The 14558-nt window shown below is 51.0% G+C and overlaps 1 protein-coding gene across 3 annotated transcripts; it reads right to left on the minus strand.

Annotated features, from left to right (window-relative positions):
* Position 1: 1 nt before the first annotated feature.
* BORCS8 (BLOC-1 related complex subunit 8) lies at positions 2 to 9817 on the minus strand. 3 transcript variants are annotated; one of them, XM_032965295.2, is made up of 6 exons: positions 8759 to 9817; positions 4993 to 5105; positions 4782 to 4846; positions 2757 to 2864; positions 1307 to 1386; positions 2 to 331 (listed from the first exon to the last, which is right to left on the minus strand). In XM_032965295.2, the coding sequence occupies exons 1-5, from the start codon at positions 8793 to 8795 to the stop codon at positions 1344 to 1346; spliced, it is 366 nt and encodes a 121-aa protein (XP_032821186.2). In that variant the 5' UTR covers positions 8796 to 9817; the 3' UTR covers positions 2 to 331; positions 1307 to 1343. The 3 variants fall into 3 exon arrangements, with proteins under 3 accessions (XP_032821186.2, XP_032821178.2, XP_032821196.1); XM_032965287.2 differs by lacking the exon at positions 1307 to 1386 and having other exon boundaries at positions 8759 to 9807; XM_032965305.2 differs by lacking the exons at positions 1307 to 1386; positions 8759 to 9817 and adding an exon at positions 7044 to 8720.
* Positions 9818 to 14558: the final 4741 nt, after the last annotated feature.

Consider the following 14558-nt stretch of genomic DNA (forward strand, 5'->3'; position numbering starts at 1 on the left):
CTGTGGTTACATGAATTGTTTATTTTACTATTCATGCTGCTGCAGCTAAAACATAAATCGTCCGGGGTTGACCTAACGCTGGACGCGTATTGTCACTGCGACACCACCACAAGTCCGAGCCAGCCAAGTGGCGGCAGCGTCTTTTGTGCCCTCCGACAATGACGGCTCCTCACGCTATCCCCACGGGAGGTAATGGTGGAGGGGAGTAGAAACAACTTCTCCTGTCACCGCGTCGTGCGCCCCACCCTCATATTTAAAGCCAAGCACAGGCCGTTAGAATGTTCCCGTCGGTCGCAGCGTTGCCCCCGTATTGCACGCCGTGTCTGCGAGTCTGCGGACGACGACAACAAAGGTGCAGGTCAGCGGTATTTTCATAACGGGGGGGGCCGGGGCAGATGGCTCAATGGCTCGGTGTCATGCGCTCTGCCCGGGTGATGCCATCTCACGCCGCCAAGCCAGCTGCACGAAGGACCACCGCTCTTCTCTCTCTCTCTCTGCAGGTTTCCAAGTGTGGGGCTCTCGAGCAACGTCTCTATTAATCTGCCTCGACCAATTTGTAACAAAGTCAATCCAGCCAGCACCCGTGCTCGTTTTTAGCCAGTGCAGATTTTGAAAAATAGAGTTCGTATGCGTGGAGAGGCGTGCACTTGGGATGAAACTTAAAGAGGAATTTAGCGGACATACACAAGTTAGAGACATCATATTAACATTAACGTAAGTGGGCCTAGGCAGAACAGGTCGATAGAAAGGATGAGGCCTGGTGGTCAATACTAACAAGAGAGTGACAACTCAAAGAAGGGAGTATCCCTGATAAGTAATCTGTCACGGAGACTGAGTGATGAAACCAGCTCGTACGCAGGTGCTGGAGGAATTTTTGCAACGCAAGACCGTGAGTGATGATGGCCTTTATCGAGCAGTGGCTAGACCCTGGCTGATAATGATGCTGCTGCCAGGGATTTGAGATTTGGAAGTGTGGGAGGTTTCTGAGGCCGTGAAATGTCATGGGATTTGGATTTAATTTCAGTCAAGTCTGTCCAGGTCTGTGACATAGGAAATATCTCCGCACCCAGGACGCCACAGCCATCATACCTCTCACTGTGGCGATGACTTCTAAGTTACACGCTTACTTTAGTCTACCAGCGACCAGAATGTGTGGTGTTATAAACGTAGTACTGATTTCATTCCAAGATGCTTGTCTAACCTGCCATGCCCCTGCAACACCCCACCACTCTACTGCTGTTTTCTCTATAGTCATCAAAACCCAGTTGGTTCGGAGTGTCACAGGCGATGCTACTGCTGGACTTACGCCTGCGTGCTCAGCTCAGAGTAGCTCTGTTCTCTCATCACGAAAGTGAGGGATCTGGGAAACAATGCGTATGAAGGGAGCTGGAGAGGGAGACACACACACACGTGCAAGGCGTGTACACAGACCGGTTCATTGTGGCAAAGCATGCTGAGGGCTCCTCCAAGCTGGGTTCTGTAGAGAGTTGGTGCCATGGCTAAGTGGACAATCTAGGCCTTGGTATATTACGCAGGGTTGTGACGATAGCCTCCCTCCTCCCCCCCCCCCCTTGCAATTCGATGAATTGTCAAGATTTGGGGGTCGCGATTCAATGCAAGATTTGATTCTTTTTTATTTTACGATTTTGAACTGTAACACCTCTAGTGGCTGCAGGGGTCACATGAACCAATCACACGCAACACAATCTACGAATCGAACAACAGGTTTTGTATCCGTATGACTCGGTGCATCACGCTGTGGGGCCACCTGGCCGACTTAAATGTTGGGGGCGTCTGAATGATGGAGCGAGAATGATGGAGAAGGGGGACGTGGCCTCGTGTTGGAGATGCGCGGGAGACTCGGGGCTGCTGCATTGGGGGTCTCTGCCGGTGTCAAGTGAACGTGTCTTCAATAAAGTTCCATCTCAAGAGAAGTGTGTCAAGTCGTTATTACAAATGTATAAGATAAACGCACGTTTGTAACATGCAGCGGTACATAACCGCATGAAATATGAGAGAAAGCATTGCGATCTGGATTTGAAGCTTTCGTGACTGCAGGAATCCATACTCTTTGGTTCTTTCGGTAAAGTCATCACGTAGGTAGAAAATAAAGATCACGACGTTTCGATCGCAACACAAGCAATCGTCATCAGGTGAGAATCAATTTTTCAGCAGTTTCCCTGCTGTGGTTGTCTCACCTGATGACGGTCGCTTGTGTTGCGATCGAAATGTCGTGATCTATTATTTTCTACCTAGGTGACTTTACCGAAAGAACCAAAGAGTAAGAAAGGAATTGCAATGAGACGGCAAGAAGAAGAATAGAGACAAAAAATAATCAACTCTCGGTGATCGTATTTTGACCTCGAATCTCAACAATTCGTCGAATCAATGGGAGGTGAGAGATGAACCTTTGGCATGGCCTAAATGTCAGTTCACGTCAGAGGCTTCACTCCCCCACTATGATAAAATTTTGTCCCTCTGATTTTGTTACCGTCTGTCGTTGGGACGGTTTCTCTCACATCGTGACATTAAACTAAACTATTTAAACTATTTTTTTCTATTTTACCAGGTAAGGTCCAATGAGCTATATTGCTCTTCTTCAGAAGAAACCTGGCCACAAATGATAGCTCACAGCCAGAACATGCAAACTCAGAGTATACAGGCGTCAGGGTCGGGATGGAACCCATGACCTTCATACAGAGTGAGGCATCAGCGGCGACGTGCAAAGCAAGGCGGGCCCCTATCGGGCCACTCACGTGCGCGAGCTGGCCTTGTTGAGCTGCTGCTTGATGGCCACGGCCTTCCTCAGGAGGCCTTCGACGTTGGAGAATGTGGCGGCGCTTCTCGATATGTTATTGACTGCCCTGGTAAGAGAAACGCACAAGACGCGTGGCCGTCCGCCGTTGCTCGCCGTCTGGCTCGCGCTTTCTCACCCCACTCCGGGATTTTTTGCAGACTCTCAGGTTAATTTAAATCCCACGCTCGGCGCTCCCCCTGGTTGGCAACGGCGTGGCAGAGCGTGCCGCTATTGGCAGTCGGCATTATGGTTGGTTTTGCCGACCAAAGAGCTTCAAATGAGGTGCAAAGCCTCTTTCACAAATAATAAAAACTCAACACGTTTTTTCTCTGCAGAAGGGCAATTCGTCAAAACCTTAGCAATCGTCATGTTTTTTTTTTCTCTCTAGGGCTGTGTTATCGATGAATGTGTTGCATGTGCACCACTGCCGGCGCAGAATTGCGCAGTGTTTGGCGACAATTCTCGATAGATTTGCGTGAATCTGAAGCAATAAATGGATTTTTTTGCTTCTCTTGAAATGAGCTTTGCTGCAACGCTCACAATTCCCTGTGAGGTTCTTGTATGACACACAGTAGCTAAATTAAAACACACCACAATCCACGACGTGGATGGATATTTTCCTTTAGCGTCTCAATGCCAGCGCATTTGAAAACGCTTTTGAAATTGATCGATTTGCTGCATCGCAAAACTCCTTGGCAGCGACAAACGGAAGACCAGGTGGCCACTATGAGCCTACTTGGCATGCGTGGCGCAGTGGCGGTGCTGCTCCAATTGAAAAGATGCTCAATGACCGAGTGCACGCGTTTGTTAAACGCCGACTGCTTGTTCACGCGGCGAGTGACGGAAACGTTTTCAACCCCTCGCTTTTAATTTCTCTACTTCGGCTTGCCAAGTCCAACTGCCCGTGTGCACACCACGGGTGATCACGGGTTCATGGGCAAACTGTTAACGGAAGACGCGACTAAAAAAAAAACTGCTCATGGAACGTAACAATAATGATAATACAACACGCAAAACAACAATTTATTATTTTTTCCTGACAGCGAAAAGGGGTGATTGTGGCCATCAGAACGGTCGTCTCGTCGTCCTTTGCACGTCGCACGTATGTGTGTTGAACTTCTTTCGCACCGTACGTAGTCAACCAACATCCTAATCGGAGGTGAGGAAGAGGGGAGACGAGGAGGAGGGCAGTGTGGTGATGTCAGGTGACAAAAATGTCACCTGACATCACCACACTGCGTGTGTAACGCACACAAGCCTGTCTGATTGGTTCTCCTCCTAAAGAGCTTCTCGTCATTTACGGTAAGTTTAACCATTGGTTTAAACGGGTCTTGTCTTGCAGCTACACCCCAAGGATGTGCGTGCCGGGCTATCCAACACGATCTCGACGTCTCTTTGACGACAAAAAGAAACCCGTAATGCGTTCATTACGGCGATGACGTCAAGGTCACATCACTCGTACAGCGATGATGATCAGGAGGAGGGGGGGGTGAGGGAGGAGGAGAAGGAGGGAGGAGGAGGAGGGAGGGAGGGGGATGAAGATGAGGAAGGAGGAGGGGAATGAGGAGAGGAGGAGTATGGAGGAGGAGGAAGAGGGAAGAGGAGGAGGGGAATGAGGATAGGAGGAGGATGGAGGAGGAGGAGGGAGGGAGGGGGAGGACGATGAGGAAGGAGGAGGGGAATGAGGAGAGGAGGAGTATGGAGGAGGAGAAAGAGGGAAGAGGAGGAGGGGAATGAGGAGAGGAGGAGGATGGAGGAGGGAGGGAGGGAGGGGGAGGAAGATGAGGAAGGAGGAGGGGAATGAGGAGAGGAGTATGGAGGAGGAGGAAGAGGGAAGAGGAGGAGGGGAATGAGGAGAGGAGGAGGATGGAGGAGGGAGGGAGGGGGAGGAAGATGAGGAAGGAGGAGGGGAATGAGGAGAAGAGGAGGGTGGAGGAGGAGGAGGAGGAGGAGGGGAGAGGAGGAGGGCGGAGAGTCCCATTACCCGATGGCATAATCGACGTCGTAGATCAAACCCTGGCCCTGCTGCTCGCGGCTCTGCATGTCGACCTGCGGCACAATGCAGTGCGACACACGCAGTCAGGATTCGACTCGGACGGTGAAACCGTGCTCTTACAAATGTTTGCGTACACCACCGAGGAGTGGGGCGGGGGGGTGGGCATGGGCTGGTGTGGGGGCTGCGGGGAACCCCATGCCTTGTGCTCCACCAGCTCCGGCAGGGACTTGCGCACGTGTTCCTGCAGTCGGAAGAGCGCGACCGAGGGCTCGTTGGCGAGGATGTACATGCTGTCCGTCAGCTTGTCCGACACTGCCACGCACACGCGCGCACGCACGCACGCACGCACCGTCGGAGAGAGCCGATAGTCAGGTGGCTGTGGTGCAAGACAAACGATGTTGCACTTTGTTGCCCGCTAACCGAGCCTAGCGGTGGTCTGTGGACGACGCCTCCTGCGTTCTCCAAATGATGAAGCTGTTGCCTCGCTCGGCGCGAACGCACACGCTCAATAAAATATGAGCCAGGTGGCCGTCGCTGCGGTCATCTTCACAAATATCTTTGCAAATATTCGGGCGGTGGTGACATGGTCGGGCGGTAGCGCGTTCACACGATGGTTGCAGAGAGTCACGGTTTCGAATCCAGCGGGCCGCTCTGGTTATTGCTGCGGGCGTACTAATCGTATAAATACACGGGACGCGCATCACAGTGGGATGTTACATGTCACCTGACGTAATTCGCAAGAGGAGGCCGTTGGCCGCCGTCGTCATGAATTCCAAATTACCCGCAGATTATTCATTTTTTGGAATATGCACAGCATTAGGAAAACTCAGCAGGACTCCCCTGATACTCAGTGACGCTTTACTAGGTAAACAAGTGTAATAAATTAGTAACATACAGTATGTGTACACTGCAGCAACATTTGTTGTAAGTACTGTAATGTTTCCAGTTGTGAAGCAACCGACAAATATTTCCATTAGTTTAGCCAAGGTTGTTGTCTATAGCTTGTGCTACATTCACATTTCTCTCGTGCCCAACTTTGCAGCCTTCTTTATTAACTTCGTCAACTCATATTGGTCATTAGCAATGGCGATGTCATCAGAAAATCTAATATGGATCACATTTTCTGCATGTATACTCAATCCCTCTGTGTCTCCTCCTATCCAATGTCAGCAAGACAGCAAATCAATGTGAGACAGTCAAGCTAAAGTAGTTCACAGCACCGCTGCAGTTCAAATGCAAGTCTCAAGTGAATGCATGCCCTGTGGGTTAGCATGAATGTGTTTCATCTATTTATCTAACTGAATCATGACCGCAAACTAATGTGGTATTTTACCCTCTGAAAATACATTTTACTCACAACAATTGGTGGGTTAATTACTCCGAGACCTTCACCTTACCTGAAGCGCTGATCGATGTGAATGGATGGGTTGATATCAATCGCATTTATCTAGCGAGCACGAGCGTGTAAGGAGTGACTTTCGTCCGTGTGCGCCTCTGTGTGTGATGGGTTAGGAGGGTGGGAGATGTTCGCTTTTTCGCGGCCCACCCTGGTACGCGTTTTCTCGTTACCTTAAACGCAACTACCGTCGTCTGGGCAACATAGGCGTCGTTAATGAAAGACTAAGCCACAGTGCAATTGTGACCATGCAACCAATAGCATGGAGACCATACAGTAAATCAATGTAGACTGCACTCCCTCAACGGAGGAGTAGCAAGACTACAGAAACTCTCCTGAAGCCCTCTCGTCGTGGCGAGAAGACCTCGACATTGGCATCTAGCTCCTGAACCACATTGCTGCCATACGCAAGAATAGAATCGATTAGCAGAGCGAGTGGGTTGGTTTCAAACGGCTGCTCCACTTCTCGCTAAACCGCACTGAAGGTATGGCCAAGTAAAATCCATCGTATCCTACACAAATTTTATATTTCTCCGGTACAACCGCACAACGTCCCTGAACGCCACACCGCCCCTGTACAATTGCGTACCACCCTTGTCATTTGTAGGTAGCAGAGAGGCAGCCCAATAAAAAAAAAAATACTTGTTGCAACTGCACGTCGATGGCTCCACCACCACAACAACAAAAAATAACCCGCAATTACCAGCGTGGTGACGTATCGTCAATAACCCCCATCCCCACGACCCGCACGGCGTGAGGAGGAGACCCTCATCCAGCAGTGGATTGACAGTCGTGGCGCAAACGTATATGTACACGTATCACCAAATCGGTCGCCGTACATTTTAAATACACACCAGGCATGGAGCCCCGTATTCGACGTGCAGCACGCATTGTGTGTGTACACTGGAGTCGCGAGCGGCTTCTGACGGCTTTGTGTCACGCATTGTGAACAGTCTCACAACGCCCGCTGTGGGCAGTGTCGGGCTCTTGGGATGCATTGCCGTCGACTGACTGCGATTTGGCACGAGTCAAACTGAGACTAAATATATATTCGGCGATTATGTCGGGAATTGGCGAGGTGCGGTTGAAATGTGAATTTAAACAAAGCATCCACGTCGTCTGCAAGATCACAGGCGTCGTGCTTGGCCGAGTTATACAAACCAACGTGTGATTTAGATTTTTAAAAAAATGTAAATTAAAAGTAAATATTGAGTCGTATTTCGTTTTTTAGTCTGTCGCTAACTTGCGTATGCTCCTTGTGGTGCTCTTAAAAATGGATCATTAGGCTGAGGACATGGCTCGTATTGTGCGTGTAAGAATCGATTAGTTACAACTCATGCAAACCGGATGCACAGCGATTTACCGTCACATTCACGCATGCGGAGTGAATGTTGTACAAATGAGACAAGTAAAACCCTGACAAATAATACAAACAAACCGAAATTTAATTAAAAAAACCCCAACGCAAAATTAATCTGTTCTTGAATGGAAACGTGACCCAGTATCTCGGAAAATCATCGAGTCGTTGGGATTGGAGTGGCCACTCAGCGATGCCGATCCCCGGGCCGATTGAGCGCCGGCGCTGTCCTTGGTGCTGAACCAACTTCACACGGGGCGGCGCTGTCACCTCGACTCACCGAGACCAATTCAGGACCTGTGGCTGCTATCGCACTGCCGGTGACACCCGCTGATGATGATGATGTGCCACCGATTCTTTGTTTTTCATATTGTGTCTAACCACAGCTCTCTCTCTCTGTGTGTCATGTCCTTTCTCAGAGACGTCGACCATGACCTTCCATTTAGCTCTGTCGATATGCTAATCAATAACTTTTTGCACTGGATACTTCAAGTTGTATCCAATTTTAACCACGGCACTAAACCCCGAAACTAACGCATTAAGTCAACTCATTTATTTAGTCAATCATGTATTCACTCTTACGAAGCGTGCATGGTTGGAGTAGGTCAGATGCTGGGTCGTGGTTAGGTGGTAGCATTTCGTAGCGCCTTCAATGGGCGCCATCGATTCTCCAACGCGTCTACTTTGTTATTTTAACAAAGCCGATGAGCACGGTTGTCTACGTACGGTGCGAAAGAAGTTCAACATACATATAAAGAGCAAGCTAATCCGTGACTACAAGTGGTAGTACGTGTACAGCCCTTTTGTCAATCCAATGCTGGACGAGGTGGGAGGCGGGGGAGGGGGGGGGCTCATCTCCGTGCATTTTGTGCTTCACAAATTATATTCCCTCTGATTTAATTCCATTTCACCGCCGTTGTGCCAAGTTTACAAAACGGATCGGGTATCGGGTTCTCCCGGAGGGCCGCGCCTCGCACACGACCCCCGGCTTATCTCGCCGCCGCGTCGCACACACAAGAGTCGCGGGGAGAGACGCAGAAGGGAGGGAGAAACAGCGCAAGGCCGGGCGCGACGGCAGGGAGACAAAGCACGCAATGCTGTGGCGACGTCCATCTTACAATACCACCAAACCTAAGCCCAGCCATCTTGCGCTCGTCAGCCAGAGGTGGGGGTGGGGGGAGGGGGTTGATGGTGGTGGGGGGCGATACGGACCTCTCTTGGCTTTGTTCTCCATGTCCACCTCTTCCATGGCTTCCCCAACAGAGGTCGGACGGAGCAGGCGCTGGCTGAGCCTCGTGTAGGGGAGAAAGGGAGGGCGGTGGGGGTGGGGGGGAGCGAGGCCGCGAGGCTACATAGCCCGGGTGGCTTCGCGGAGAGGCCCGGGCTATCGCCGGCGAGCGGGTGCCCGGCCGTGAACCGCAGTACCGTATTCACGCAAACATAGCGACCCGCGTTCGGTGAAAAAATAAATAAAAAAAATGCACCCCCGCTTCTCGCCACGCGGGAGCAGTCGCACAAATCGCTGTCACACACACACACAGAGCGCGAGGCAGTCCCGCCTAAGTGTCACGCAAAGGCAAAGATGCCCCCGCACAGCTGTTAACAAACAGCCGCTTGTGAGCAGCATCTGTGCTGGGGCGACACGGCCACACGAGGGGGGAGGGTGACCGGCACCGCGCCCCGAGGGCGCTTGTCTTCCCAGTGGCGATGTTTGCACGCGGTAGCGGGTACTCATTTGACGCTGAGTCTACCTATGGGAGGCCCGGGACCTGGTTCAGATATTCGTCACTGATGTTAGGCGTGAGCGGGAATCGAACTCGGGTCGCCGGGTTTCGCAGCAGAGTTCGCTAACCACCTTTTTGCACCGTAAATCAAACCCGGACATGTTTCTCAGTCAGCCTAGGTCTATTAAAAAAAACCGAGTAGTCTACCGTCGTGAAGTTCAACACGACACTATCAGATCTCGGTAGATCACTCGTGCCAACAGAATAGAGATACCGATTCCGGCAAACCTAACAGGGTGATCTAGAGCCGGTTCAGACGTTACTCGCCACCGATCTTCGCCGTGGCCGGGAATCGAACTCAGGTTTCCGAGTTTCATTGCGTAATGCGCTTATCACGTCTTATAACCAGACTAGCATACAATAAGCTAACGTTTCGGCCGACGGCCCTTGTGACTACTCTAGCCGCGTAAGTGCAATTCCTTTGCGTGTTTTGTTTGGAAGGACCGCGATGACTCCTCACACGGGCGTCACCTTGTGGCCGTGAGCTGCAACTGCCCATCCCAAAGTTTATCCTCTCAATGCCACAGGTGTCTCAAAAAGCAGGGTCTCTCGCATGGCTCTCTCTGGCAGTGATATAGCTTTCGTCTGTGCAGGCGGTGCAACTGCACAGGGACCGATACGCCTGGCTATGGAGCGGGGGTGGGGGGGGGGGCAAGGGGCCCCATTTCATTGCTTGCACTACGCAGGGCCCACCGCGCGATGCAGGGGAGGGAATTGTCTATCAAGATTGTCCTGCAACCAAATACGCAAATCATATTTTACGGCAGTAAAATAAATATTAAAAAAAAAATCTAACATCTGATAATTGCCCATTTACCTGATATTATTCTAGAACCAGAGATGATCTCCACGTGTCTTTCGGTCAGGGGGATTGCTTGACTCTCCTTCAGGTTGGTGAAGGGGGAGGATACCTTTGACGGGTTCAGATATAATTCGCCAAAGTTTTTAGGCGTGACCGGGATTGGAATTCAGCTACCTGGATTCAGAGCGCAATGAGTATGGGTTAGCCATACACGCATACCGTCTCTGTAACGCCATCTCATACAAAGACAAAGATCACCCGTGTAGCATACGCAGATTGTTGGGACAAGTTCTCATATAAGCGAGCGTCTGTTAAAGCCGGCACAACGCACGAGCGGGTGGCGTGGCCACTACCACGCCCGGTCCCTATTGTATCCCAAGAGTCAACCTAAGCAGGCCTGAGGCTGGGGCAGATAATCTTATGTTAGCCACGCACTCACAGCACACGCGTGTTCGTCGTGGCAGACAACATAGCGAGTAACGGGGTATATGTACAGCATTGTTAACTTGGCAGATACACTGCTTTAGTGGAGTGATGAACATGTTGCATAACAGAGGATAAGGAGGTCCACTTGAGTATAAACCATTGGAGCCTCCTCTGAATGGAGGCCCTTCAGCCAGCATTGGCGTGAGTGAGCAAGAAGTTGCAGGGATCAATCCTTACCACCGTTAGCTATAATACTACATGAGAGATCAAAATGTTGCTGGCTGGCTGGCACCGTGCTAGAGGCCATGCCTTGCCCAGCGAGCGGAGGTGGTTGGGGGCACGGTTTGGGGAGGGGGGCGATTTCGATGGTGGGCACAGAGGGAAAGCGCGGGTGGGGGGGGTGGTGGGGGGTGAGGTGGGGGGCAACTTTGGGGATAAGTGGGTGGAGGGGGGGTTGTCAGGCCCGGGACGGGAGCACCCAGGGATGGGGAGGTGGGGACGGATACTTTCACTCGATATCAAATAGTTTAGCTGGCTGGCTGGAGGAACGGACGGACACGTCCAAAATGCGTGCGGCCTGCTAGTTTGTTTTTAAATAGAGGGGGTAGGGAGTGCGTCTTATAATCCAGAGAACATTTTAAATAATTGAGACTTTTGCACGGCCTCTCCCAGCCGGAGGACACGGGTACCCCGGTAAAAACATCGCTGATCTGGATCGATTCTGCCGTGGTGCAGACACACGGAACCAATCAGCAATGGGAACGTTAGACGACAACTCCCTCTCCACCATCCCCATGGTTTCCGTCTAATCAATACCACAATGTGCATCCGCCAATTAAGCACGGTTGGCCACGTACGGTGCGAAAGAAGCTTGACACACATAAAACATAGTACAATGTGTATTTTCCACGTGCCCCGTGTAAACATCTCGGGTGGGACCCGGGACCTGTGTCGTGAATGCGCCGCTGCTCATCAATATTGTATTATTATATATTTTTTAAAGGTATTAAAGTGAGTTCACCCAAAAAAGTGGAAATTAGTGCGTACGTGCAAATCAATAGATAATGTACAGCCCTTTTATCCCGCCACTGCTGGATGAAGGCGCGCCCCGCCCTGTCACGTCAACAAACCAGAGCCCGTGTGGGACCCCTCCAGTGCATGGGGGGTTCTTGTCCGCTCCGTGACCCCGCCGCGCACGTGCAGCAACAGTTGTAGCAGGTGAGTCTCTCTGGACGCTCATTGGCCGAGCGCTCACACACCCCCCCAAACACACCCCCCCCATAGACAATACAAATATGTCCCCGTATAGCCTTTTAGCAGACTGTTGGGGCAAGCGCTGGTCGCAACCACCCTCGGCCCGTCTTTGTCTCCCGAGTAGGCGATGTTTACACATTGCACCAGGTACTGTACTCATTTCAGGCCCAGTACCGATTCAATTATGTGCTAACCACTAAACAACCGCTCCACCATAAACACACACAAAGATCCCCCGTATAGGCTGAACGGACTGTTGGGGCAAGTGCTGTTAGCGAGCACCTATGAAGGCCGGCACGGCACACGAGGGGGTGGGTGGCCAGCACCCACGCCCGGCCCGCCTTCGTCTTCCCAGTGGCGATGTTGACGCACCGCACCGGGTACTGATTTGAGGGCTGAGTCGACCTAGGGGAAGCATCAGGACCGGTTCTGGACAATCGTCACCCATCCAAACACGCACGCACGCACACCCCGGAACGGAGCGCGCTTATCAGCGCGGTGGGAGTTAACATCTCGAGAGAGTTCACATCTCGAGAGAGTTCACATCTCGAGAGAGTTCACATTTCGCAACCGTGACGCCCAAATAACCAGAGTGCTGGGCAAGGAATGCGCCTGAAAGGGGATAGGGGATTTGGGGGGGGGGGGGAAATCCCCGGAACGATATACTGTAGATTGCCGGGAAAGAGGAGAGGCGGGAGGAGGGGGGGTGTATGAGGGGGTGTGAGACAGGCTTGGGGCTCCGGGAAAGATCAGGCTGGAGTCAACAACGTGCGCTGCGTCTTCTCCTGCTCTACAGGTGTTCGTCTTGAACGGGGACACTGAAGTAGTCTATGGTTCTTTCGGTAAAGTCACGTAGATAGAAAATAATAATAACAATAAAATAATACAAATAAAGTTAATATTATTTTATTATGAAAGAACCATAGAGTATGAATGCCTGCAGTCACGAAAGTTTTAAGTCAAAAGGGAACATTGAAGTTCCCGAAGCAGGGCTACTTGCGTGGACTTCCTTTCGCGAAGACGCTCCCCATTGCTTTACATAGAGAATCGTAGACTTACACATAAACCCATAGACACACACAGACTCATAGACTCCCACAGATCCCATAGACTCGTATAACTATCCATAGACGTATATAGAGACCCATAGACTCACAGAGACCCACAGACTCACATAGAGACCCATAGACTTACACAAATCCCATAGACTAATATAAATATCCATAGACTCTCATAGAGACCCATAGACTCACATAGAGATCCACAGACTCTCAAAGAGACCCAATGACTCACGTACACATTCCTGTGCGCCTCGCTGAAGGACGCACGCTTACGCCCACGCACGAGTATGCAACACAAGGCTTACTTTTATATTTAATTAAAACAAAACATGTTTTCGTGAAAGTATTATCGGTGTCAATCTTGTCCCACGAACGTTGCTGTCGGTGAGCTGCGTGGTGACTGAGCCGAGCTGCGTGGTTGGTAGATCGTGGGCTGAGTTGTGAGACGCGAGTCCTTGGGACACGCGGACAGACACGAAGATGTCCCTGGCACAGTGACAAACATCGGGTGCAATTGCCGCCGGCTAACCAACTTAAGTTTGCAGATTCATGAATGACAACGAATATACGTTCATTTTAAATCATGTCTAACGGTACATTCACTCTGCTATGCTTACGTATGGCAACGATTATGTTCAAGAGCTCAAATGCCAATTTCGAGGTCTGCTGGCCACGACGAGAGGAGAGAGAGAGTTGGTGCATATTTGCTGTTCCTCCTCCTCTATTGAAGGATCGCAGACTGCAGTGATTGACGATATAGTCTATAGTTTGAGCTGCATGGTCACACTCGCATTATCGTGGCTTGTGTCTATAGTTTGGGTTGCATGGCCACACAGAACCAAAGAGTATGGAGTCCTGCAGTCACGAAAGCTTCAAAAAGATTGTGTCTTTAACTTAAAATGAAAATGTATTTCTTTAGAAGTGCGTTTTGTGTTTAGTGTGTTGTCCGTCCGCCGCACATCCGATTAGCACGGTTGGCTACGTACGGTGCGAAATAAGTTTAACATACATACGCGTGGCTTTTGATGTTCTGATGTGGTTGATCGTTACACCTGTGCACGAGGAAGTGATGAGAAGTGGTTAATGTTTGGGTCTCGAATGAGGAGTTTCTTCTGGATGGCCCCCGCTGTTCCACTCTGTTCGCATAGCAAGCAGCAGCAGCAGCGTTCTTCCGGATCTGGGTTGTGAGATTCTAGGATGGGGACATCAGCGAGATCTCAGAAGGGAGATCGGGGCTTGAGTCGGCGGCGAAGGTAGCAACGTCGTTGACGCGACGTAGATGTTCGCGGAGACGCCACTAGAGCGCGCATGGAAGTCATTTTCACGGCCTGGGGGATGAAGCGGGTTTTATTCCCATTCATGAAGTTCCAGACGCGTGTCAGCCAGCCCCAGGAGACAATCATCTCTCGCTCGGTACGGACACGCCCGTGCCACACAATACGGCGGTGCACTGGTGGCAGGGTGCGATCGGGATTGCGCAGAATTGCACCCGCATCATTCGCAATCTAATTGCCGGCGGGTTAAACACACACTTCGCAATCGAGTGCAATGCTGCTCCGCAAATGATTGTCCGAGTCTGAAAAACGAGAATACGCGTAGACACGTACGTACAAAACAAAAGGTCCCCCGTATAGCTTTGACAGACCTTTTGAAGGCCAACGTCACGCCCGGCCGGCTTTATCTCC

This window comes from Petromyzon marinus, chromosome 2 (genome assembly GCF_048934315.1).
Source record: "Petromyzon marinus isolate PM22_M1 ecotype Great Lakes invasive population chromosome 2, UKy_Petmar_22M1.pri1.0, whole genome shotgun sequence".
Classification (NCBI taxonomy): domain Eukaryota; kingdom Metazoa; phylum Chordata; class Hyperoartia; order Petromyzontiformes; family Petromyzontidae; genus Petromyzon; species Petromyzon marinus.